This window comes from Macrobrachium nipponense, chromosome 4, assembly GCF_015104395.2.
Source record: "Macrobrachium nipponense isolate FS-2020 chromosome 4, ASM1510439v2, whole genome shotgun sequence".
In the NCBI taxonomy this organism is placed as follows: Eukaryota; Metazoa; Arthropoda; class Malacostraca; order Decapoda; family Palaemonidae; genus Macrobrachium; species Macrobrachium nipponense.
The window spans coordinates 138,813,066-138,839,359 of NC_061100.1; the positions used below are offsets into that span (position 1 = coordinate 138,813,066).

General features: G+C 40.1%; 1 protein-coding gene across 1 annotated transcript in view; it reads left to right on the forward strand.

Moving 5' to 3' along the window:
* Window positions 1-26,294, forward strand: part of LOC135211225 (CCR4-NOT transcription complex subunit 6-like) — a 322,253-nt gene that overhangs the window by 68,939 nt on the left and 227,020 nt on the right. The window contains exon 4 of the mRNA XM_064244483.1: window positions 14,777-14,957. Coding sequence (XP_064100553.1) covers window positions 14,777-14,957 — 181 coding nt within the window. The remainder of the gene's footprint in view (window positions 1-14,776; window positions 14,958-26,294) is intronic.

Sequence of the window (26,294 nt, forward strand, 5' to 3'; positions counted from 1 at the left end):
ACGATTCCAGAACAATAATAAGATTTTCAAGTTATCATAGGATCTGTCCTTAATTTAAAACTGCCATGCATGGGGTCAGAAGCAGTGGTCTGTGTATTGCTAAGGGTGCCATTCTAGAGGAATTTTCAGCACCTGGATCCTTGTAGACGTCAATGTTTTCTGTTTAGAGGAGATAAGACTTTTCACTGTCTACTTCCAAAGTTATCGTTCCATACGTACCTTCCTCGGTATTGCATCAAGTACTTTTAGATCTTGCTGAGGACCAGCACTGTAAGGTGTTGAGATTGAAGCCCCTTCATCTCTATATCAGTCTCTCTCTGGAGTTTAGATGCGGGTCTAAACTTTATCTGAATTTACTCTAGGACCTTTTATTAGCACCAGCAATGGTTAATAAGTAAATTTATTGCCAGCACCCTTCGTTAAGCTGGTGTAAAGGGAATGCTGAGGGTGATATTAAGGCTATGCTTTGCTTTACAGTGCCGTGTAAGAATTCCAATGTAACCCCTTAGTAGGGAAAAGAAGGATTTCTCTATCCTGTTGGGGCATTTAAATTTAAAGGTTAAACCGGGAACTTTTTTTTATCATCCTTGTAGAAACCGGTGAACATCTTTGTCTAAAGGTAAATGCTGGAAGAGGCAAAGCTAACCTTTGGTTTTGTGGTTTTAAGAAACATAGATGATGTCAAAGGTTAAGCCTGGAAGAGGCAAAAATCAACCTTTTGTTTTGTGGTTTTAGAAAATCTAGCTGTCTTTGCCAATGGTTAAGCTTGAAGACAAAGTTAACTTTTGTTTGGTGGTTTTATAAAACCTAGAATGTATTTGTGAAGGTTAAGCCTGGAAGAGGCAAAGTTAACCTTTTGTGTTGTGATTTTTAGAAACTTGTAACGCCTTTGCCAAGGGTTAAACTTGAAGACAAAGTTAACATTGTTTTGTGGTTTTAGGAAACCTGGGATGTATTTGTGAAGGTTAAGCCTGAAGAGGCAAAGTTAACCTTTTGTGTTGATTTTTTAGAAACTGTCAAGGAACACAAGGTCCTCGGTGACGTGTTGGATAGGCTAGTGCATGAGAACTAGCTCCATATCTTCTACCTTTATTAAAGGTAAACATTCAGTATGTGAGCAGCAGTTGCAACTTCATTTGGTGTTAAGTCAATTTGTCGCTCCTGAATAGGATTGATGTGACACAGTAGAAGTACAATTCGGTTTTTACCCGATCACTACCTTAAGTATACAGAATTGTGTTTGAAAACCGTAAAGCCCATAATCAACTACTAGTAGTGGGTAGTCTCTTCCTGAACCGAAAAAGAGAAATTAAGCTCTTTTGTTTAAATCCCGGGTTTTAATATTTTGGGGAGTGTGAAGGTACAAATTTTGTATAGGAGCATACCTTTATATCATAAAGGTATTTATTTTAAGTGACTTTCGTCTGATAGGGCTTTTGGACCCAGGTACAGGGGTCCCTCATACTGCTTGCGTTTCATGCTGGCTGAATCGAAGCAGTTTTCTCCGCAAGGGTGCTCTTTGCTGCATATGTAAGAGAGCCTTGCTCCCTGAATGGAATCCAACTTCTGGTGGTAGTAAAATCCACCAAGGATTCCAGATCAGGTGAGAATGTTTTGGGTTTCATACAAGAAACCTTTAGCTTGAATGGCCGAGTGGAATTTTATCTAGCTGCACTACCCCCACCATCCTTATCTTAATGTGGGAATAAGCTCAATTTAACAATAGATAAGATTCATCTCATATAATATAAATTCTCATAATAAAATTTATTATTTGGATACTTACCTACTGTTAAAGTAGACCCACCCAGCCTCCCCACAACTCGTGGGCTGTCAAGGAGAATTCTGACGAGCTAAAACATTCGAAACACACCTGGTGGAGAACAGGTAAACTAGACAATCATCCAGGCAGCCATTTGATTTTTTTTTAATGCAGACTCGCCTTATCGACGGGGAGATATAGCGAGCGAAATTTAACAGTAGGTAAGTAGTATCCAAATAATAAATTTTATTATGAAAGTTTATAATTTTCAATGCGATGAACTTTTCTATTTCAAATTAGTTACATGATTTAATGACTTAAGAGTAGAATATGACCATGATCCCACCTCCATTCAGTGTGGAATCAGCGCTTTAACTACTGGGTAAGTCACATATACAAACATTTTATTTTTATAATAGAATTAGATTTGTATATACATACTTACCCAGTACATATTATATGATCTGAGCCCACCTACCTCCCTTCTGATGGATATCATGCATAAAACAGCAATTGACGTGATAAGGCTAAGTCATTGGGGGACAGTACTGTATACTTACACTGAGCCATCAAAGCGCTACTTGTGAAATTTGAATTTAGGCTGCCCTCAATTAGAAAACTCTTGAGTAATTACTGGGAAAGTATATACAAAATCAAATTTTATTTTATAAATACCATTTTTATGCCAATAGGCTTCCTTGCATTAGATATTTTCGTGCCAGTAATTCACTCATCCTATTTACTCTCTTGAATCATCCATGTTACACTAACTCTTTTCCCAATTTTTTCAACTAATGTTATTTTTTTAAAAGGAGATAACTTGAATTGAACACAGTGCCTTGTCTGTATTTGAGTCTGTCCAATACTCATCCTTCCCACACCTCTCTCTGCATCTGGTTTTATGATTGTAAACATGTTTTGAAAGCATATGTAAAGAAATATAATTACCAGGTACAATTGAGAAACTTATCTATATTTGTCTAAGAGGCTTTTTACCTCCCTATACAGGCAGTCCCCGGGTTACGACGGGGCTTCGGTTCTTGAGACACGTCATAAGCCGAAAATTGTCGTAAGCCTTAACCATCGTAAAAATTCCTAAGAAAAAGCTTACTTTTAATGCTTTGGGGGTGCATTGGAAACTTTGTAAATTGCATTTTTATAGCATTTTTCATCATAAAACCTTCAAATATTTATTATTTTGCATTTCATTTTTGGTGTCATATTTCATCTGCCAGATGAGTGTTGTAGGCATCGTAACCCTGGAACATGCGTCATAACCCTGGAAATAATGTCTGATGAATATAATTGAGAAGTGCCTTAACTTAACCTCGGAATGTCATAAGCCGAACCCGCTCGTAACCCGGGGATCTGCCATATATGGTTTCGTTTGTCCATTGTACCATTAAAATAAGCCATTCTGACTTGCAATCTGTTCTCCAATATTGCTACACATTGAATTTTTTTTTTTTCCCTTCAACTTCAGCCCTTCCTTTTTCAGGTAGTTGCCATACTTGAGTTTCACTTTGCTGTTCTTCTTTTTTATTATGGCCAAGTCATCTGAATAAAGTAATATTATTATCCATTTTACTCCATTTAACATTCTAAAATATTCCTTCTCTCAAATGTTTAAACATTTCCTGCAATTTCTTGATGTAAACCATTCTTACATCAGATCATGAAGTATTTCACACAGCATCTGACCTCATTCTTAGACCATTTAGTTTTGCTATACTGTGATCAGCCTTTTACTTTTTACTTTTTGTACATATGCATTTTCTTTCTTTAGATATAAATCATGTTATACAGTATATAAGCATTCCATTCTGATACACCACCCCCCATAGGACTCTGATATCCTTAACCAAATTCACAAATAGATGAAGCCCTCCAGTTGTAGATTGCATTCATGTAACCTTGTATAAAACTAAACTGAATTTTCTTTGGGGGATACAAACCATTGTGTTTTTTATGGAGTGTCTACAGTGCATGTAATCTTGCAGTCTTTGAAACTTGGAAATGGTCATGACATGTGGGAAGGGTAGTGAATCGTGTGCAGTCCTCACTCAACTTAGACTTCTTGGTCACTTTTCCTTCAGCTTCTGTAAAAACCTCTGGTGGTTACCCCTTTCACTTCCTGTTTAAATGTTGAGTTTAGATGAGTAGCCACTATTTATTGATTTTTACTTTACATTATTTTATGGTTTGTTCATGAAACTTACCTGACAGATATATATATAGCTGTATTCTCCGAAGTCCGACAGAATTTCAAAATTCGCGGCACACGCAGTGGGCGGCCAGGTGGTAGTACCCATTCCCGCCGCTGGGAGGCGGATATCAGGAACTATTCCATTTTCTATTCATATTTTTTCTGTCGCCGGTCGGTAAACAACTGTTTACAGACCTCCGCCTAGGATTTTGAAACTTCATTAGCCGCTTAAGTATCCTAATTATTCTTTCGATTATTGACTTGGATTTGTGGCTAGGCATACGCTATCGTAAATTTTTTCATTGCATTTGATGTCTGAAGCTAGTTAGCCTAGTTTCAGACTTTGTTGTCTGCATGGGGTAAGGTGAGGCTACCGGAACTTTCGGTAGACACTCGCTTAGTATTATGACGATTTACATGTTTTCTTTGCATAAGTTCAATGTAATTAGTGTAATTGTGACTGATTACGGAAGAAGTAGGATTCATGTACGCATTTTAGAGCGTGTTAGAATCAGGAGTTTTCCTCCACAGTAAACAGAAGTTAGAAATAATGAACCTTCTAACCTCCTGTAGATTTTATTTTGCCTAACCCTGTGGTATGGCTTACGGGCCTAGAAGAAGTGTCTGCTAGAGGATTACATCAAGTAATCTTAGACTAAAGTGCTCGCTCTCCAATCAGTGTTGTGAAGTGTAGTGCCCCTTGTGTTGTGGAGGGGGCGTCAGATCGCCCCATAATGCCCTCTATGGCCTGGACCTCTGTCGGACTCCCAGGACTCGGGGAGTAGGGCATGTCGAAAGCCGCAAGAGGGTTACAGGGGCTCCCACCGATCTGGCGTCCCTTCGGCAGGACCTGTTGACGCTTCCCCAGGCTGCTAAAGATCGTGCACGTGCACGAATCTTGAAGGATTGCTTCTCGTCCTCCGAGGCGTCCTCCCCGCGCAAGGGTTGGAGCTCTCGGAAGGACTCGCGCCCTCTAAGAAGCTTTAGAGAAGAGGACGCTTCACGTCCTCTCTCTCGTCAGGAGGGAACGTCAGATCGGCCCCATAACGCCCTCAGGCCTAGACCTCTGTCGGACTCCCAGGAAACCAGGGAGAGGGCATGTCAAAAGCCGAAGGAGGGTTACGGGTTTTTCATGCTGATCTGGCTTCCTTTCAGCAGGTCCTGTTGTCGCTTCCCAGGCTGCCGAAGATCGAGCTCGTGCACGAATCTTGAAGGATTGCTTCTCGTCCTCCGAGGCGTCCTCCCCACACAGGGTTGAGCTCTCGGAAGGACTCGCGCCCCCATAAAGAAGCTTTAGAGAAGAGGACGCTTCACGTCCTCTCTCTCGTCACGAGAGGATGAAAGAGTCCTGTGCCCTGTCAGGGCTCTCGAATTTTATTTACATAAACGAAGGAAGTAAGAGGTCCTTCGGGTAATGTATGGTGCTCCAAGGAAGAGACCACATTTACCCTTTTCGAAGAATGCACTGGCTCTTTTCCTAAGGGACATATTAAGGAGGCTCATTCATCTTGCCAGAAGAGTGATTTGAGGCCTCCTGCGAGTGAACGCTCATGAAGTTAGAGCTGTTTCAACCTCGCTAGCATTCCAAAAAAGCCAATTTGGTAATCAAGGACATTCTAGATTCCACCTTTTGGAGGAGCAACTCAGTATTCGTCTCCTCTCCTCATGGCGCTCCGTATACGTTATGTAACGTTCGCCTTACTTCGAAAAAGCAAGCTGATAAGTTTGACGTCGGCAAGCTGCTTTGCACAGTCAAACAACTTATGTCTCTGGTTGCGGCATAAGAAGGGCAATTTAGACGTGAGGAAGCTTTTGGAGGTGCTCGACGTCCTATAAGTAGAGACATTCTCCAGGACGCTCGGCAAGCACCTTGCGAGGGTGTCTTTCGGACGCTCGGCGTTCCTTTGCTGAGTGCGTTTCTGGAGATGTTCTTTGCATTACTAAGACGCAAGTTGTCGCACAGGCGGCCACTGTCTTGTAAGAAGGTATGAAGGTCTTTAAGGCCCGTCTTGAAGACGAAAGCCATACGTCTTCCTTTAGTGTTCACACACTTCAGGAGCAGCGTGCGGCTCTCCATGGAGACTCGCATGAGGACGTCCCCTGAAAATATTCAACGTCATACGCAAAACGCGGTTCGTCAATATAAACATTGAGATGTTTGGCAAGGTCGCTCGCCAGGACGCTCTTGCAGGCCTGGCATGCATCAGGGCGCTCAACGATTGTTCCTCTCTGAAACGTCGTTCAGAAGACTTTGTGTTCTCTGCTCAGACACGCTCGTAGCTAAGCAGCGACGTTTTTTTTTTTTAGAACGCTCAGCAGGACGCTAAGCAGGACGCTTTTTTGTGGACATTCGCCAGGACGCTTCGGTGGAAGCTCGGCAGGACGCTTTGCGAGAGAAAAGACTTGTAGAAGGCGTCTTATTGCTGTTCAGGACGTTTCTTAGGACGCTTGACGCTTTATAAACGCTCGTCAAGAGGAGGTTTTTTCAGGACTCCACAGGACATTCCTTTACAGAAATTTTTAAAAAGGATTCGGAGTTAGCGGAGAGACATACCCGAATTTTTTCTTCGATCCCTCTTTCCTCTTCATCGATTTCTCTGAGAATCGGGAAGATTATATACTCGGATTCCTGGGTGACTTTCGGGCATGTTAAAGGGTTTTCCCCTATTAGCAAAGTGCTAATAGTTTTGTCAAGTAAGGACGTTTTCCCCATTGTCAAGATACTAAACGTTTGTCATTTAAGTGGGGGACCCCCTCATAAATGGGGTAGTTTCTCATTGACATAGATTTTAACGTTTTTATCGTTTAAGCGGATAAACTCATTAACAAATTCGGAAGAGCTCTCATTCATTCAGAGGCTCATCCGGGGAGTAAGAAAAAGACTTGTAGACTAGATCCAGGAAGTCTTATGTCCAATATCATAAGAACATTGAACGGTCCTTTTCGATCCTCGGTTCTCTCTTGATGATCTCTATTCGAATATTACTCCCTTTTCTGGCAAAGAGTCAAGGAGTTCTTTTAAAAAAGTCTCATTCATTAGAACGTGGACAGTCGTTTTCCTTTCTTTCTCTCTTCCTCGTCGAGGAAAGATGTAGTAGAGAATTCGATGTCAAATTACTACAATACTTACGTAGTTTATCTTTGCGTCATTTTGCTAACGCATGGGTCAAGTCATATACGCATATCGTATTTACCTCTGCGGATAGAAGCCGAAAGAACTGTTGTTCTAATGTATTTAATTGACACTCCCTTCAACCTTCCAAGAGTTTTCGGAGTAAGAACAAACTCTTCAGGTATTGTTACGACAACACCAACTCAGCTTCTGTATTTAGCGAATTTTGTTTCGTTTAAATATGCCTGCTTGGACGAGTTTTTCCTTTTGCTCGATCAATTTCATACCTATCCCATTCGTTAAAAGGAGTAGCTGGCAACTCAGGCAGATAGTGCGAGACGATGAACAAGGCTGCTGTTACTGTGATCTACGCAGTACCGGCTAGCTCGGTGACATGCGCGGTTGGTTACGTGTCTCTCCCTTGCGGGAATGGCTGAATAAGCCGTCTCTCTGCCCTACAATCATGGATTTTAGCCTCGGGTTGAGGAAATTTCTAGTAATCATGAATGAACATGCCTTGCCCGTTTATTATTAGAAAATTTCAACAAGATATCTCTTATACTTGTTCGGTGCGGGTTTACCGCACGGTAACAGAATTCTGTATGAATCTACCGCGGCATAGCACTATAATAATGCTCTCCCTGCTTATGCAAAGCGCAGCCTTATTTAGGGAAGGAAGAAGGCTGAGTGAGGGAATGGATGAGTTGTTTCTGGGGACCAGTTCCTCGCTGGAGAAGCTTGTTTTCCCTGAATAAACAGCAATTCAGACCTCTACAATTTTTCCTCACGAAGAAATTGGAATAACATCAAAGATCTAGTAATAATTCTAATTTTCTCTCAACGGCTTGAGGATCACCTCGGGTGATAGCGAGAGGGTGCCGAGACATCCGAACAGAGGAACAGATGTTCTGGCACATTGTCTGAAAGAATTTGGAAGCCAAATTGGTCGGCTCTCCAGTTCCTCGAAGGGTGTTTGGATCGAGTGGCCCAAATCATCTTGGATAATTTCTCAGCTCTCTCATAGCTCAAGAAGAGAGAGTTGGTTATGGGCTTGGGCACGGAACGTAACGATCCTCAAGAGGTTCGTTAAACTAGTGCACGTCCGTGCGGGTCTTCTCGATCGAAGGCAACAACTACTGACGTCTTGAGTAATCCTCACTTAGAAGTTATGGTCGAAAGTTGAGGAGAGACTGAGGGCGTCCTTTCGTTAAGTTTTCGTAATATTGAGACGAAGGAGCTTCCTCTTAAGTTGTTCCTTATTCATGATCCTAGAGGATTAGCTTTAGTCGCCACATGTTGGCCTCTAAGAGGTTGGATTCACAGAGGTCAGGTAATTAGGAGAATTGTCCAAAGACCCTTCCCGAGAGAATCGGTGTAATCTAAACATCGTCACTTAGTGAAGTATCTAATATCTCTCCTCTCTGAGTCTGAAGGCATTCAGACTATCGAGAAGCGATAAGATCTTCAAGATTAATGGCAGTCTCTTGGCCAAGGCAAAGCAGTGCTGCCTATTTTCAGTGTTCAATCGGAGGGGGCCGTTTCTGGAGATAGTGAAGGGAAATGACTGTTCCTCCACCTCGACCTCTGTGAATTTCTTTATGGTTCTATCTTTCCGTATGAAGTATGAGACAAGCTAGAAGTCCTAACTATTGTAGAATATGCAAATATGTTGTTGACGGCCTCTAGGCTCAGAGATTCGGTTCTGTCAAACAACAAAGCTTCACGATCTTTGAGGTCTGGGGAGATCTTGAAATTCTCTGGATCGCAGGTTCCGGCATGGAACTTAGACGTAGTCTGAGTTTCTGATGCCAAAGCATTTCGAACCTATCCTTTCTGCGAACTTAATACAACGTGACCAGAAAAGGCTAACATTCTAACCGTTCTAGCCACGGCAAAAAGAGGGTTTAGTGAGGTTGTTAGCCATCATCAGAGGTTTTTAGCTTTATAAAGGGACATAATGCGATCTGTCCTCTAAGCCTTCCGTTCTTGATAAGAAACAACGAAAACCTGTCTAACCTTGACCCGAAGGCTTGGAGGACCAACGGGTATGGCACAAATTATTGGAACAAGGGCATTAGAGAGTCCTGGGTGCCCTGTCGGGTCTCTCAAGTTTTATCTTGATAAAAACTATAGAAAGTCGAGGTCAACAGACAATCTGCGGTGTTCCGTAAAAGGAACCAGACTGGTTCATGTCCAAGAACACCCTGGCATTATAGTCAAGGAGTTCTTTTAAGAAGTTCTTCATTCATTATGTTTGCATAAAGATTTGAGATTTTTTGCTTAATATGAATATGCTCAAGAGGTGAGGGCGCGGCCTCGGAAGCCATTTCAACAGAGCATGACACTCAGTAACATCCTGAGTGCCACGCTTTAGCGAAGCAACTCTGTTCGCTTCACACTCCCGACGGGATGTGAAGACGACATTTGAGATGTTTCTAAGTCGCTAGGACCATAACATATCAGTAGATATTATTGGGGGCAGCAAGCAACACGAATCCTATCCTATAGAAAAGGGATAGGTGTGCTTTTAACTTTTTGAAGGGTTTGGTCGCTTGAGGCGCGTTCCTTTTCTTTAGCCTAGAAGTTATGGAACTAACTTTGATAGGTTAGGTCAGGTGGTGGTTTTAGCTTCGTTGCCCTCAGAAGTATGGTCATATGGTCTAGTCACATTGTGGTCTCGCCCCCGTTGACAGATCATTCTAGAGCGCACCAGCATTACAGGTCTCTACCTCGCTGGCAAACTCTAGTAACGCAGAAGCAGACTTTGGTGACAGTAATCACGAAGTCGGCTATGCTAACAGTTGAGGAACCAAGATGTATATCATCTACTTAATTTAGTTTCCCAAAAATCCTATTCTGTCTCTTCCCACCATCCGAAGGTGGGATTCAGCTATATATATATATCTGTCAGGTAAGTTTCATGAACAAAATGTTATTGTTATAATACAATTAAGTTTGTTCATACTTACCTGGCAGATATATATAATTAAAGTGCCCACCCACCTCCCCTCAGGAGACAGTGGCACTGATAAAAATATGAATAGAAAATGGGAATAGTTCCTGATATCCGCCTCCAGCGGCGGGGAATGGGTACTACCACCTGGCCGCCCACTGCGTGTGCAGCGAATTTTGAATTCTGTCGGACTTCGGAGAATACAGCTATATATATATCTGCCAGGTAAGTATAACAAACTTAATTGTATTATAACAATAACATTTTTGTGTTCTTGTTGTGTTTTCCAAATGGAGAGAAACTTGCAGTACTGGTGTGAGGGACTTGGACAGACATGTGGTCATTTCATGTCTCTTGGTAGATCCACACAAGCATTGTTAAATTTTTTGGGGGGGAAAGCATGATTGTATTCATTCTTTGACTTGTTTGGAATATGCTGATTGGTTTTCTTCTCGGGGTAGGAAAAAGGAAGAAGGACATGAGGCATTTTCTAGTGGTGTGGGTCTTCTCTCAGTAGGAAAAGGAAGGAGGACATGAGGTATTTGCCAGTGGTGTAGGGTGGTATATGCACTGGGAATATCATTGAATTCTTTTAGATCTTCCTTCCATTGGCTTCATTCCTTTGCCACCTAAGAAGTTTGCTACTTTGGAAGGATTGCTCTCTTGCTCCAGAGAGGTCTGTTCATGTTCTTTCCTGAGGAGATGAAAAAACACGGCAGGGGTTGGCATTCCCCAGCAGTTGCTTTGACTTCAGATGATGTTGCCAGAACTGGTAAGATGTCATCCTATGAGGACTGGGAGAAGAATTGGCTTACACTGAATTTTCCAAGAAATCTGTCTGACCACAATCCTTGATAGCTTGGCTGACGAGAAAAATAAAACTTATCTAACAAGCCTTTATCTTGTTAGTGTTTGCCACTCATATTGTCTGCTGTCTGCAGTTTCCTTGCTTTTGCATGTTGTAAAGGAGGGAGGAATCTCTTGTAGTAGTATTAGTAGTAGTAGTAGTCCTCCCAGTAGCAGATCTACCATTAGATGCTTTGACATCTTTTGTTTCTGTGCCCAGCATTCTTCTTCCTTGTCCCTAGGTGCTTCCCCCAGGAAAGGAAGTCTAAGGCCTTGTGTAAGGTCAGGTGAACTTTTTGTGCATGTTCTCCTCTGGAGGAGGAAACAGGATTTGGAGATCACTCACATGTGGTCTCTGTACCTCTGGCAAGGTAGCCTCTCCTTCTTGTGCCTTCTCGTTCTCTCTTTGAGCTTGAGCTCGTAAACTGGATGAGTATGGACATTCCTTCTAGTGAAAAAAATTATATCCCCCTAAAAAAAAAACTAAAATGTAACGCTCGTATGATCTAGCTTTGCATCATCTGTTGGCTAGGTGCCTGTAACAGCTTTGGATATCTTTTCTCCTGTACCTCTAAGGAGTTGCATGGAGATGGGCATACACAACCTGATCACTTTGAGAGTGAGGTCTCCAGCCCACATACTTAAACATCAGGTTAGGTTTGTACTCCATCTCTTTTTGGGGCGGCTGTATTCTTCAGAGCATGCATAACCCAGGGCATCCTCACTCAGGGGAGAAGTCTGATTGCCTGAAGAAGGGAGATGGTTGTGTTCTTTGGACGGAGACAAACCTGAGAACTTTTCCTCTTGGATTTGGCCTTGGCAACTAGGTAGGGAGTCGCATGGCTTGTCATACTTGTCACGGTAAGGGTTGGGGTGGATCTTGGGTATGCCTTTATTCCCAAGTTATAGCATAGACTCGGGACCTGTTTATTTCAGGAGATTGGGGTTTCTTGATAGTTTACCTTCAAGACTACTGTATTGGCAGAGTCCCAGATGAGATCATTCTTAACTTGTTCGTGTCATAAAGCACTACTACCTGAATGAGACCTGCTTTTGAGGAGGAGTGTGTGAGGTTTTCCATGTAAGGTAGGGTTAAGAAGAAGGGGTTAACAAGTGAGCTTATGATTACTCTCCAGACAAAACTGGCCTCCCTTTCTGGTATAGGCTGTCCCTTGCTTTTCAGAACTACTTGGCATTTCTGGTAATGAGGGCAAGAGTTTGCCATAGACAGGCTACTTTTACATAATTCTACCTGAGGAATGTCATCGACAAATCCTTGGATACCTTCTTCTTAATACCTATATTGGACCTGCTTGATAAGTTGTGTAGCTTAAGTTGCATAGTCACCCTAAGCTCGAGTCTGATAGATGGAAGTTGTATGAGTACATAAACCTGGTATAAGTCGAAGGGTGAATATTCAAACTGACTGGATTCCAATTTTATCCTTTTCACTAATAAAAGCAGCTATCTGGGCTGACTTACTAGAAGCAGATGAAGTAGAGGATGCATTGCTCTGTCCTGTCCTCTCCCTCAAACAGCAAGAGGGGTACATAGCAGAGCTTATCCTGAACTTATTTCTTGGTAATGGCCACAATATGCTGCTTGCTAACAAAATCTTTTATGGAGGATGTCATGGTTCTTTGAATTTTTTCATGCTAAAGCAACCTCTCATATAAGGGGCATTCTAACTTCAACTCTGCCCAAAATTTTTGCAAGGCCAGTAAGAGTTTTCAGGAGTCATGTCCTCCTTGATTGCATTTGCAACCTTGAGCATGGCTAGTGCAGTATAGAGTGTGGCATTTTAAGGGAATCCAGTTCAAGTCTTCTTGTAAAAGGTAGTGGTTGTATCCCGGTAGGTATAATAAAAAAATTTTGGAGGAAATTTGTATTTTTCAAAGGTATAAAAACCAAAACCTTTCATGTAAGTTTAACAACCTCAATGAGTTGTCTTGTCCCTGTAGCTGAAGGAAAAATTGACTAGTAGCATTGGTTTAGTGAGGGCATTCCCCTACTCGCCCCCTTTTCCAGCATGTCATACCATTGTTTTCAATTCTCAGCAGCAGCATTCATGCATGCATCCTGAAGAGACTCCATATTAAAGGTTTATATGTCTGGAAAAAAATACAAATACTTTAGAAATTTGTTTTGCCCTCACTATCTCACTGTATGTCTTTAGAATGTTTCTTTGTTTCTTTCCTTGTTGCCATTTCAAGGTTTTTTTCCACTTTCAAGAGTATTTTTGTTCTTTATGCATATGTACAAGAGAGGCCAGTTTGTTATCAATTTTGGGGGTTTGGGGCTTATCTTGTTGACCTGTATCTACTTTGTAACTGTTAGCAATCATAAAGTTTTCTCCTATGGTGGTTATTTAATAATGATACCTTTAACATCCTTCTCATTGCAAGTTCATAATTGGTATAGCCTTTCCATCAAGCTCTTATCTTCATGTGGTTACTCAACTTTACTTACTTCCTCAAGCTCTTCTCTTTACTCATAAATTTCTTGTGCCTCAAATAAGTTTGTGCATTACCATTTCATACTTTCTACATTTTACAGAATGCATTTGTCACATTATTTTTCTTTTCTCTGTAAGATCAATCCAAAGATACACATCTTTATATTTTTGCATATAGTTTGGTATGTTTGAAGTGAAATTACCAGTTAATTTCCTTGTGGGGTGAACTACCTCAGGGTGAGGTAACAAAACATAAAACGAAAATAGGATCGACTAAAAAACTGCCACCCAAGAAATAAATAAATATATGTACTGAAATATCACATGTTACAAGCAGAGAGGAAGACCACTCGAAATCGGTACAATTCAAGGATAAGCCGTAAAGGCGACTTGCCGCCCGCCCGCTACTTATAAGTGACGCCTAATAAAATCCTAAATAAAGGCAAAACGAAAGGAAAATTCACTCTAAATATTGAAAAAGGGCGGAACTAGTACTTAACTTGGGTGAAGAGGTAGATTGACGATCCGTAACCAAGAATAAAAATAAAAGAACAAATAGCTATATTCGAACGTACGAACACGATATGGCTATCGAAAAGTATGACGTCACAGACGCCTTCAACGGGGTAGCTAGTGTGACCTATGGGTCGGCTCCCCGTATTTAGGGTCTTTTGATAAGGAAAAGGCTAATTGGAGGGGTTGCTGTGGTAGTGTTTAACACTTTTTTCGCCCCAGTTTTTAACCTACCGAAACCTTTTCTTTATGTAGGGTGAGCGAGTCAGAAGCTTCCAGACATGTCCAATTTAGCAGTCCTGGTATTATAGCAATATTTTACTAAAAATAGTGCTAAAGCAGACATATTTCACTGGGCGACACAGCTTCCTCGCCCAGAAATAGATTTTTCCTACGTCAAAATCCCTTTTTTCTACCATCACTGATCCATATGTATCAGAGGCCTTTAAGGCAGTACTTAGTTTCTAGCAGCATTAGATTATCTATTTGCCGAGTACTGTGAAAAAAGTATCCTGAAATTGGAGGCAACACCAGGTATACATATATAGTAAAATATTCAGAAACATCAGGTACAGAGTTGGTTATGCACTTGTGTATGAAATTGACCAGTCATTTAAATTTTGTCCTGGAGTTCAGTGGCATGAACTACATTGAGCATAGTGTACTTTGCAATATCCATCATCTGCATAAGTTTTCATTTCAAGATAAACAGTCATTAAATATATAGTTTTGATTTATAAATTTGAAAATCATCATTTGAGAGCTTTTGTAAGTAAATTATTTTGTCATGATGTACTTGATTATTTATTACAAAACAAACCTAAATTATTCTATGTTAATTTACTTGATACATTGTATTGTGAAAGTACATTATATTATGAGAAATGCTGCAACTGTAATTATGCAACAAGTTTTGCCTTTTTCTGCACCTCAGGGAGCTGCTCCTGAACAATAACCAGCTAAGAGTGCTGCCATACGAAATTGGTAAGTTGTTCAACTTACAAAATATTGGGTTGAAAGGCAACCCTTTGACGATGGAGATTCAAGCTGTGTACTCAGAGACCAATGGGACTTTGAAGCTGCTCTCCTACATGCTGGACAACTTGGCAGGTAAGCAACTCTTTTCTGTACAGTTATACTTCTTACCATTCCTGACAGCACATCCAACCTGCATTGAGCCCCATAGTGGGGTAGGGCCATCAGGGCACCCTCATGTGGTGCACTGCATACATTACTTAAGGTTCTTTGCAGCATGCCTTCGGCCCCAAGCTGCCACCCTTATCATTACTTTTACTGTACCTCCTTTCGTATTCTTTCTTCCAGCTTACTTTCCACCCTCTCGTAACAAGTGATTTTATAGTGCAACTGCGAGGTTTTCCTCCTGTTACACCTTTCAAACCTTTTACTCTCAATTTCTGTTTCAGCGCTGAATGACCCCATAGGTGCCAGTGCCTGTCAGCTGGTAGTACTGGGCATGCATGGGTGGATCCCTAGGTCTCAGTCTTTTTATCCATTTTTATTTAAAGATGATAGTTATGTTCATGTCATTTTCTTTGCATACTGTGTATTTCAATGACATACAGTTTGGTAATTAGTATAGTTTTGATTAGTTTTTTGAAAGAATTAAATTTTAACAGCCACTTAGCAGACATGTTGCCATATATGTACAAAATATAAATACTTCTCTTAACATATTTGAGAGAGTGATGTTATACTTTGTGCAGTTGTATGTAGTGGTAGGTTGGGATTTATTGTATTCTTTAGCATTATTGAGAGTTTTCTTATTTGTTTCGGGAAGGTTTAGTTAATTATCCAAGGATATACAGATGAAGTTGGTTTGCTCCTTTGGTTTTCTAAAACTAGGTTAGGTTTTTATGTTTTATGATTAGGTTTCTTTGTAGGCATGATTTGTATTTACTATGTATTACACGAAGCTGTGCTTTTTCACTTGAGATGAACAAACCAGTTTTATTTTGGGCAATTTAGTAATTATTCTTTAATCTGTATTCTATACATTAATGTATATGGTTTTGTTGCTGTAATTTTTTCTGATGCATAGGTTGTGTATAATAAGTCGATATAATAAGTATATTTGATTATTATTCGCTACTGGTCTGTAGTATAACATTAGGTTAGTAAAAGGTATAAGAAGGTGTTGCTGTGCCTATGGGCAAATAAATATAAGATGCACTGGGATGGGGAGATACAGTACATTCCCCATGAAATCTAGTCACACTACATAACCCCCCTCCCCTCATATCCTGAGCTGAGTGTTTGTGTTGCCATATAGTCCTTTGTGGCCCATTCAAGAGATGGGATAATTTTCCCCCAAAATTCATTCAAATATCTTGGAGCAAAATAATTATTAATCATAAACAGTACATAATCTGAACTGGAGACTTTTATGTGCAATTATTTGGGATCAAAAGATCCATCCCAGGGGGGTTAATTGTCCCTCTTATGTACTTTGGCATTTTCATTGACATAGACTTCTTTAATTCTTTTATTAATAGCCTCTAAATGAAAATTAATGAATAAGGGCTATCTTCTGCTATATTAGTCACTCCTGGGAGTGACTAAAATATAATAATGGGTGTAAAGAGGAAGTTGGACATTTTAGCTCAGAGTCTGTGAAATACAAACGTGTTTGTGACATGCATATCAGTTTTTGTTTCAGAATAAGCATTGTCATTTAAATTTATGGGTTCTGATGCCCAAGTTCAAGCTTGAGAACTTTCAGGTAGGTCTTGTAGGTCACAGTCAGCTAATTTGGGGGATTTCAATTTGGTCTCTCCAATGTACAGTGTAATTTAGGCTGATTATCGGTAGTGGCTGTTTTGCATACAAAAATGACTAGGGCAGTATGGTGAGTGACTTCAATAACTGTATGAGACCTGGGGATCTGTGAGTGAAACACTTGTCAGATGACTGCCATTTTAGTCTTCATTACAAGAAAAGATGTAGTGAAGTGTCTGGGCTATTTTAATGTGCATGGAATAGACTAATTATAAGAACAACAATCAAGTTGACTCTTCACCCGATATACGCACGCGTTGCCAGATCTCACAAGATTCCTTGCTTTCATCTGCGATTTAACCGGATCCAGCTAGGTGCTAGGAATTAACCTATCGTTAAGACCGAAGGTTTGTAGCTATGAAAAATACAAATTTTCTTTGAAAATTTGTCATTTTTCAAGGAACTTAAACAAATGGGTTTACCTTAGAGATCATGCTGGTGCACTTGGAAAGATTGAGTAATTGAATCTTAGACGTACTGGAGTGGGAGAAATTGAGTTTTATCCTTTTCATATAGGTACTGAAGAATCCAGTTGCTTTTGTATCATAACATTGAGCAAATGATTAATGTGTCCAGTTTGTGTAAATCAAAGTGCTGTTAGCTACACAAGCCATTTTAATGTAGTTATATCTGTACCTTATAATGAAGCTGATGAGCCTTAAGAAGCATTAGATGGAAATACTTGTGCGAGATTAAAGCAAATACACAAGCCAGTTTGTTCATGAAACTTACCTGTCAGATATATATATATAGCTGTATTTTCTGAAGTCCGACAGAATTTAAAAAACTTCCGACACACGCAGTGGTCGGCCAGGTGGTTAGTACCCATTCCCGCCGCTGGGAGGCGGGTATCAGGAACCATTCCCATTTTCTATTTATAATTTTTCTGTCGCCGGTGCTGAAAACACCTGTTTTCAGTACCTCCGGCTTAGGATTTTGGAAACTTCATTGCCGCTAAGTATCCTAATTGTCTTTTAATTTATTTACTTGGATTTGTGGCTAGGCATACGCTATCTTAAAATGATTTGAATTTGATTCATTTTTGCACAAGATATCTGAATCTAGTTAGGCTAGTTTCAGAGGGTGTTGTCTGCAAAGATAGGGTGTGGCTACCGAAAGCTTCGGTAGATCCGCACTTGGTATGCACGAGGGGTTTGGGTCTTGCTTCTTTCTTGAGATTTGTCATGTAAGGAGTGTGAGACTTTGTCTAATTCCGTAAGGAAAAAGTATGATTCGTATGTACGCAATTAATCAGTAAACAAAAGTCAGGGTAGTGAACCTGCTAACCTTCCTGTAGACTTTATTTTGCCTAACCCTATAGTATGGCCTACGGGTTATGAATATGTCTGCGAGAGGTGATCGCTCTCCTTCATTGTTGTGAAGAGTGCTACTTCTGTTATTGTTACTCCTAACCCTGTAATGTTGCCTTCAGGCCCTAAAAGAGTGTCTGTAGAGGTTATTGCCCTTTCTCTTATACTCTTTCGATTCGTAACTTAGAATCGAAAGTGCTTGCTTTAGAGAGCAATTGTGAAGTGGCTAAGTGCAGTGACAGTGCCCCTTGTGTAGTGGAGGGTGCGTCAGATCGGCCTTATTTCGCCTCTAGGCCCGGGACCTCTGCTTGACTCCCAGGACCTGGGGAGAGAGCATGTCGAAAGCCGAAGGAGGGTTACGAGGAGCCCCCACCGATCTGGCGTGCCTTCGGCAGTTTCTGATTAAAATCCCCAGACTGCCAAAGTGCGTGCACGTGCACGAATCCTGAAGGATTGCTTCTCGTCCTCCGAGGTTCCGTCCTCCCGCGCAAGGGTTGGAGCTCTCGGAAGGACTCGCGCCCTCTAAGAAGCTTTAGAGAAGAGGACGCTTCACGTCCTCTCTCTCGTCAGGAGGGAACGTCAGATCCGCCCCATAACGCCTCTAGGCCTGGACCTCTGTCGGACTCCCAGGACCAGGGAGAGGGCATGTCGAAAGCCGAAGGAGGGTTACGGGGAACCCACATCGATCTGGCGTCCCTTCGGTAGGACCTGTTGACGCTTCCCAGGCTGCGGAAGATCGTGCACGTGCACGAATCTCGGAGGATTGCTTCTCTTCCTCCGAGGCGTCCTCCCCGTGCAGGGGTTGGAGCTCTCGGAAGGACTCGCGCCCTCTAAATAGAAGCTTTATAGAAGAGGACGCTTCACATCCCCTCTCTCTCGTTATGCGTTTCAGTGAGAAGTATGGTAAAAATTATGAATTGACAGTGAGGATTTAAACCAAAGACGAAGAAAACTATTGAGTTTAATAAGTGAAATTATAAATGTTGAACTGCCGTTTCTCGTCTTGAGAGGAAATCACCCAAAGAGCTGTCTTCGGATGTATGCACCACTTCCTCTCCACAGTAACTCATCTACCATATGTAAAGGACCTAAAATAATAAAAAGAATATACGCTCTTGAAAAGAATCAATTTAACGTAAGAAATAAATCGACGAATTTAACGAGAAGGGAAAGAAATTCAGCAAGCTAGCTTCGTGAAAACGTAAATTTCGTAAATGAACACTCGTTACTAAATAAGAAAAAATATATTTGAATTACGTTCGTAGTTAATCTTAGTCAAAATGAAACTACTGGTTTATAAACCAAAGGCACAAGTATAATGGTAATTATAATGATAAAATCCTTTACTTTAATTTTTCGACGTGTTGGCGACCATAATTTAAACTATAATAAGCGTAAATTATATCTAAGAAACAGATCAATCCTTTTGAGCCTGCATAAGGTCTCTCAACTGACTTACGTTTCTTTAGATCCTGGTCTTTCGTGGTAAGATGATAAGTCCAGTTACTCGTGTTGCCTCTCTCCGAACATGAAATCCTAACGCTCGGCCTAGGTGGAGTTTATCCTTCCATGACACTTGAAAACTCCAGGGTAAAAAATAATGTCAGAAAATCTCAAAGGTCTGGTGCCACTCCACTCCGGACTGCTTTCTGTGCTGGTCTCTGGACTGGAATCCTGACTCTCCTCCGCTGGAAAAACTGTCCTACTGGCATCTGCCTCTGGCCTGGATTCTGCACCGCTGAATATAAATACTCAAAAGGCAGAGTGAGTGGATATTTAACTGTCAAACAGTCAGTTTCAAGAACTATTCAGGCTCAATAGTAAACAAAGTCGCAAATTATCCTATAACCATAAAACAAATTACCATTAAACAAATGCCCATAGTTCCAACCACCATCAAAGTAAACAAAAGACATAAGACATAATGTACTTTTCAGTACAACAGAAATATACGAAAAGCATAAAGATATTTCTTTACACTCCACACCAAGGGTTCTACATTTAATGTTTTGTTAAATGTAGAACTCTGGAATAACTAGAAAAATTTCAGCCTTTTCTTTTACATTCCAGGCCAAGGATTCTACATTTCTATCCTTAGTAAATGTAGGACTAATCTCAAATTATATATGAAAATATATATATAATTGTGAAATGAGCAAAATTATGTACAGTTAATAAACCCAACTATATACAGTTATGTTCCTGAAAGGTTCCTCAAATGTCACTGATCATACCTCGAGTCTTTTGCATGCTTTGCACAGCAGCTTTCCTCTTGGGCCTCTCTTTATTCTGGGGCTTATCTTCCCCTAGGTTTGCCGTGGGATCGGTAATATTAACAGAAATATGATCTTTCAATGTTTTAATATTTGATTGTGACATTTCATTGCGCGTTAATATGGGGATTAAAGATGTGACGTGGCGTCGAACCATCTCCCTGTTTTTACCTTTAAGCAGAACAGCGTCAGTTACTTCATCAATTATTACGTTAGTTTTAAGGTCTCTAACAACTGCCAATGGGAAATTAGTAGGTTTGCAATTCTGCAATTCTCTTCTTTTATCAGTACAATGTCCCCTACTTGTCATTTTTTGTGGGTAACCGGCTTATATCAACTTTTATCATTGACAGCCTGAGTCATCAAATGATTCAAAAATTCTGCATTGTAGGTTTCTATCATATGCGTGCGCACTTTCTTCAGTTTCTCAATAACTGGTTTTCTTATGGTATCAATAGGGTCAGTGTTTAAAGACCAATCAGGATCATTGCTAGTGTGAAGCGGCTGCATGGCTGGAATAAGATTCAAAGACACTAAGTCCAAGCCATGTATTAACTTCTCTGGGGTAATAGGGTCTGGAATTACGTGATCACTGGTATCTCTTAGACCTTCCGAGAAAGCAATAGGCCTTCGATTAACCAGGTGAATAGTTTGTGAAACCACAACTCAAATCTCTGTACTGAAGAACATTTTTATTGATTGAGCAATGAAGCAGCTGGCGGACCATCTTCACACATACTTCTACTAATCCCCCAAGAGGATGATGGCCTTTAAAATATTGCTCAAATTTTAATGGACGTACTCCTTGTTCTTCAAAAAAATTCTGGGTTTCTGGATCATTCAGAAAATCAGTAATTACGTTAGCTCCTGCAACTAAGGATGAACCAAGATCAGATAAACATAATTCAGGCACTCCATATTCAAATGAATGAAGCTGTAAAGCTCTAATGAACTCACCTGAGGTCATGTCAAGACAAACTTTTAAATTAATAGCCCTCGACCAAAGGCAAGTTATGCAAAGAATCCAGACTTTCACCTTTTTGCCATTGTAAAGTACAAAGTAAGGGCCTATGTGATCTATGAATATTGTACGAAAGGGAACACTAGGTGGTTCTTGTCTGAATAACCTGTAGGGAGATTGATTTAGTTTTAATAGCTCTCTGCTTCAGTTTTCTCTACAAAGTATGCATTCTTGCAGGATGCGTTTCACAACAGAGAAACAGTGTGGAATCCAAAATTGTCTTCTTAATTCAGACAAAACCTTGTAACAGCCTGAGTGATACATTTTCTCATGCAAATCTAAAACAATTAATTTTGTGATGTAGCTATTCTTAGGGAGCAAAACAGGAAATCTGTAATTCTTATCATTTTTCCATCTTGAGAATTTGCTTTTCACTCTTAGAATTCCCTCATTATCAGGATATACATTGAGTTGATTAACAATGTTTGGGATATCTTTAACGAACTTAGAATCACTGTCAAAATACCTGAATATCTCGGGAAAATAAATGTGCTGTTCTATTCTAATTATGTAATTCATTGCCCTGGCATACAAGTTTTCGTCAAGAACTTTCAGGTTTCCATACCTCTCAGGATACTTGGAGTAAAGTTTGCATTTTAGGCTCCCAATAAACTTAAGCACGTACCTATGAACAGATACAAGCCTCGACAAACTGGAAAACCTGTTCACAGTCACCAAGTGCTCCGGTTCTCCCTTACCGGCTGCACCAGTAGTAATTTGGCCGGATTTGAAAGACCCAGAACACCCGCCTGTTGAAGCTAAATGTTCTGCACATTCCTCTTCGGTGGAGCCGAAATTAATTTGATTGTAATTCTCCGAAACAACATCCACTGGTTTTGCACTGGGGTTTGGTACAATGATATTGATTATATCACTGCGACTTGAATAGAAGTTAGCAGATTCTTTCAAAAACACTGGCCCAGAGAGGAAATTAGACTTAACGGTAGTTTTATATGAAGCTACACGAGTGACAAGGTCAGCTGGATTTTCAATACCTGAAACAAATTGAAATCTTATAGGATGCGTCTCACACAAGGTACTTAAATGTTCTAACCTATTACGAATAAAGGTGCTGTGTTTATGCATCTTATCTAATTTATAACAATAGGAATTAATCCAGGATAAGGACACCAAGCTATCAGAAAACAGATGGAGTTCTTTGATGTTGATTGCTTCAACACACGAGGGCCCAGTTAATTCCTTATAGATATCTATTAACACTTCTGCACCCAAAGTAATGGCCTGAAACTCAAGGGAAGGCATACTCTTCCCAGATAATTGCTTGTTCACAAAACGGTTCTTAGCTAGAATAAAGTTCACTTCTAATGACTGGATATCCTGAATAAAGATAACAGTTCCGTATATATCCTTACTGCTATCGGTAAAAGCAATCAGTTTATATTCTCCATTTCTCTGGCCAACAAATCTTCTAATTCCGAGGCTGGGAGATGAATTTGCCTGTCGACATATGTTTTTCCATTCTTTAATTTCTGCATCCGGCAATTTGGAGTCCCAGGTACAGGACGAATCACATTGTAATTTATGTAGAAAGAGCCGTGCTCGATTCAGAATGGGCAAAGTAAAGCCAAATACATCATAGTGACTAGCAATAGTTTTCAAAACATTCCTCTTTGTATTTGCCTCACCATCTAAAACTAGAGGCTTAGTGGATAGGGTATCATCAACTCGATCCCATAAGAGCCCCAATAATCTGACTGATCTGCTAGTTTTCTCTCCAGAGCTGTTATCAATTTCCTCTTGAATTTCAGTATCATTTGTTACAAACTGCTGAAGATAAAATTTATAGGGCTCAAATATTCCTTTTAACTCTTGAAAGGCCCACTTCAATTTTCACTATTATTTGCAGTAATACTGCCATTATCCATATATATTAATGAATAAATGTGTCTTTTAAACAAATTTACCTGGTCATCATCATCAGTGTCAATCATCAAAATTTTATATAGTCCAAGTAATAATATGCATGGGGAACAAACAAGACCAAATGGAAGTCTTAAGCTACGATATGCAACAATACTGTAATCTCCTTTCTGTACATTACGATGCCATAGAAAAAGTAACTTGCTGGAATCTAGATCAGAGAGACACATGTTGAGAAAGGCTTTTTTAATATCAAAACACAGGAGTTTGGAATCAAAGCGTAGCTGTAATAAAGCTGTGGTGATCTTTTGGTTTAAACAAGGTCCACTCAACATAGCTTGATTGTGACTCATGGTTACTCCCTGTAAAGGATTATTTTCACATAAATTAGATAAAAATACTACTCTGCATTTTGTAGTGTCACGCTCTGGTTTAAATACTGCCATGTGGGCCAAGAAACTGTGATTTGGATTTTTCTCTAAGTACTGATCAAGGTTGTCAATTCTTTCTATAATACCTAGTTCAGATTGCTCTCTAAAGCATTGGTCGATTAATTTCAACTTTACTCCATCACCCATAGAGTATCTTTGGAAATTTGAATTTAGAATTTTAGTAGCTAGAGTTTTATTTTGCCTAGCAAATGCTTCACTTTGTGATTCCAGATTAGTGGCATGATTAACCTGCCGTCTTCATTACGCCTTGTATTTTGAAGAACATAATTTATTATTCTTTCGTTTTCAACTACCTTACCGGGAAATATTTGCGTGTCATAATTCAAGGTATCTGTGCAACACTTATCAAGGATCTCTTGAGTAGCTCTTCCCAAGGAAGCATAGTTGATTCTCCCTGCATTGTTCACTATTGTTATCCTGCCTTCACTTTCAGTCAGATCATCACAATCTAGGAGAGGATCTAAAGAATTATGACTTGAAAGGGCAAGATCCTCACAGGTATACAAAGGCACTTCAGCTTTTGTCTTTTGCTTCCCCAAACAAGGAGGGAGGTGCTTCAAATTGCTCCAAATTTGATCTGTGTTACCCACTAGCATTACACCTGCGGCAGTCAAGGAATAAACAGACGGTGCATCATTCTCATTACCCCCAAATGAAACTGTTGTTTCAGGAAGACAATAAGCAAAATTTGACCCAAGAATAAAATCTATGTTATTAATTTCATCTTTTCCATCCTTCAAGAAATCATCAGCCAAGGAATATCCCCTGTTCATAAATTCCCGAACAATTTTCTGCAAGCCAGGCAATTTCAATGAAATGTGAATAGAGGGCACACCCGTTGCTTCAATCTCGTAAATATGATCTCCAATCGTCAAAGGCACTTTGTAAGACTTAGTATGATAAACTTTTGAAGAGTTAAATCCATTGATTTTGATTCTGAGATCAGAATTTATGACAGGCAAGTTTTCATACTTTGCCCTCTCCTCTGTTATGAAGTTTGACTGACACCCGCTGTCCCTCATGCAACGAATCTTTGTCTCTCCCTGAAGAATGCAAGAGAAGGTAGGGAGTATTGCGTGGCTACAGTCTGTGACTTTGAACAACTCAGAAAATTTCTCAACAAATATCATGCTTGAATTACTCTCCTTCACAACTCGATCACTTTGTTTAGAATTTTCCTTTTTCAATTTTACATTACTTTGACCACTATCCCTCAGGACTCCACTGCTTTCTTGGCTCATGCATAGAAATTTGAAGTGCCAAGCGCCACAATCGCAACGCTTCCGGAAGTGAAATTTGCAGGTATCCTCTTTATGATCCAACCTGCCGCATTTTATACAAGCCTTCAAATTTCTCAGTTTGTTGATTTTTAACCTAGGTTCAGGATACTTTTCACAATGGAATGGGATGAGAGGGAGTCACCATCCTCATTACATAAAAGGACACACTTTGAAAACGTGAGTGACGGCCTGTTTGGTAACTTTAACATTTGCAGCAAAACTCGTAACTCTCTTAGGACAAAGTTCTCTTGCTTTCTGCTTAATTTTATACTGTCGTTGACTGGTTAAGTACCTTTCAGTGGCTTCAAAAAATTTATCTCCTATCTGATTCAAAGATGGCCTGGTTTTGTTGGTGATATGAATTAAATGAGACTGGAAGTTCTCATTCAAACCATGCCAGGCAAAATACTGTAAAATATCCTCTGAGGTTATTTTCAAAGCGCTAATGGATCCGCAAATAGAATTAATTTTCCCTATGTACTCAAACGGTTCTGTATTGTAATCAAGCTTCAGATTCGACATTTGTTTGATGACGTTGAATTTTCTAGTGACGGGAGAGGCTAAAGCATTCAACAAAAGCTCTCTTGCTACGTTATAAGAATGTTGTATGCTGTCCAGGGAATTTATCAAAGATAAGGCACGCCCTGAAATTTGCTGTTTCAAAAGTAAGAATTTATCGTAGTCAGAATAACTGAAGCGTTTCGTCGTATCTTCAAATTGCTGAAAGAACCTAATAAGATCCTCTCCCTCTTCACTTGTAAATTTAGGTAAAGGGGCAGTTGCGCTCTTAAGCATGCTGCTAAATGTGCTTCTAGAAACTTCTGGACTGGAAGGATTTGGACTGGATGTAGCCAGATGAGACAGAGTATACAAACATTCACTGATCCTATCTTCATACTTGCAACATTCTTCAATTTCTTTATCATTTTCAGCTATGGCTTTCGCCTCATCCTCGGAGTTTAATTCCCATTTCAGGGTTCGAATGACCGAGTCGGCCTTTTCAAGCTCATCCTTGAGTCTTTTCAATTTTCTAACAAGGCAGTCTCTCTCCCGAGGAGTATTATTACCAAAACTGTCTAATTCAGAATGAATACGGTTAACCTGGCCTCGATAGTTAGCCCTAGAACTAATAAGAAATTTCAAGTCTTTTGACATGCCTGTGATCCCCTTACAAACCTAATGAAATAAATATAATCTAGAAAGTCACAAATGACTCACTCAAAAAAAAATTGAACTAGACCTCCCGACAGAAAACTGCTCAAGGGGCACAATGAAAAATCGTTAAGACCTCTAACTAAAACGTAAACCGTTGTTAAAACAACCCTAAATCACCAAAACAATTTCGAATGGCCGAGCGGATAAGAAAACAAAGGACGGAGAAACGGCAACAACTAGCAAATAACCAACATGTCCCTGTTCGGGCGCCATATGGTA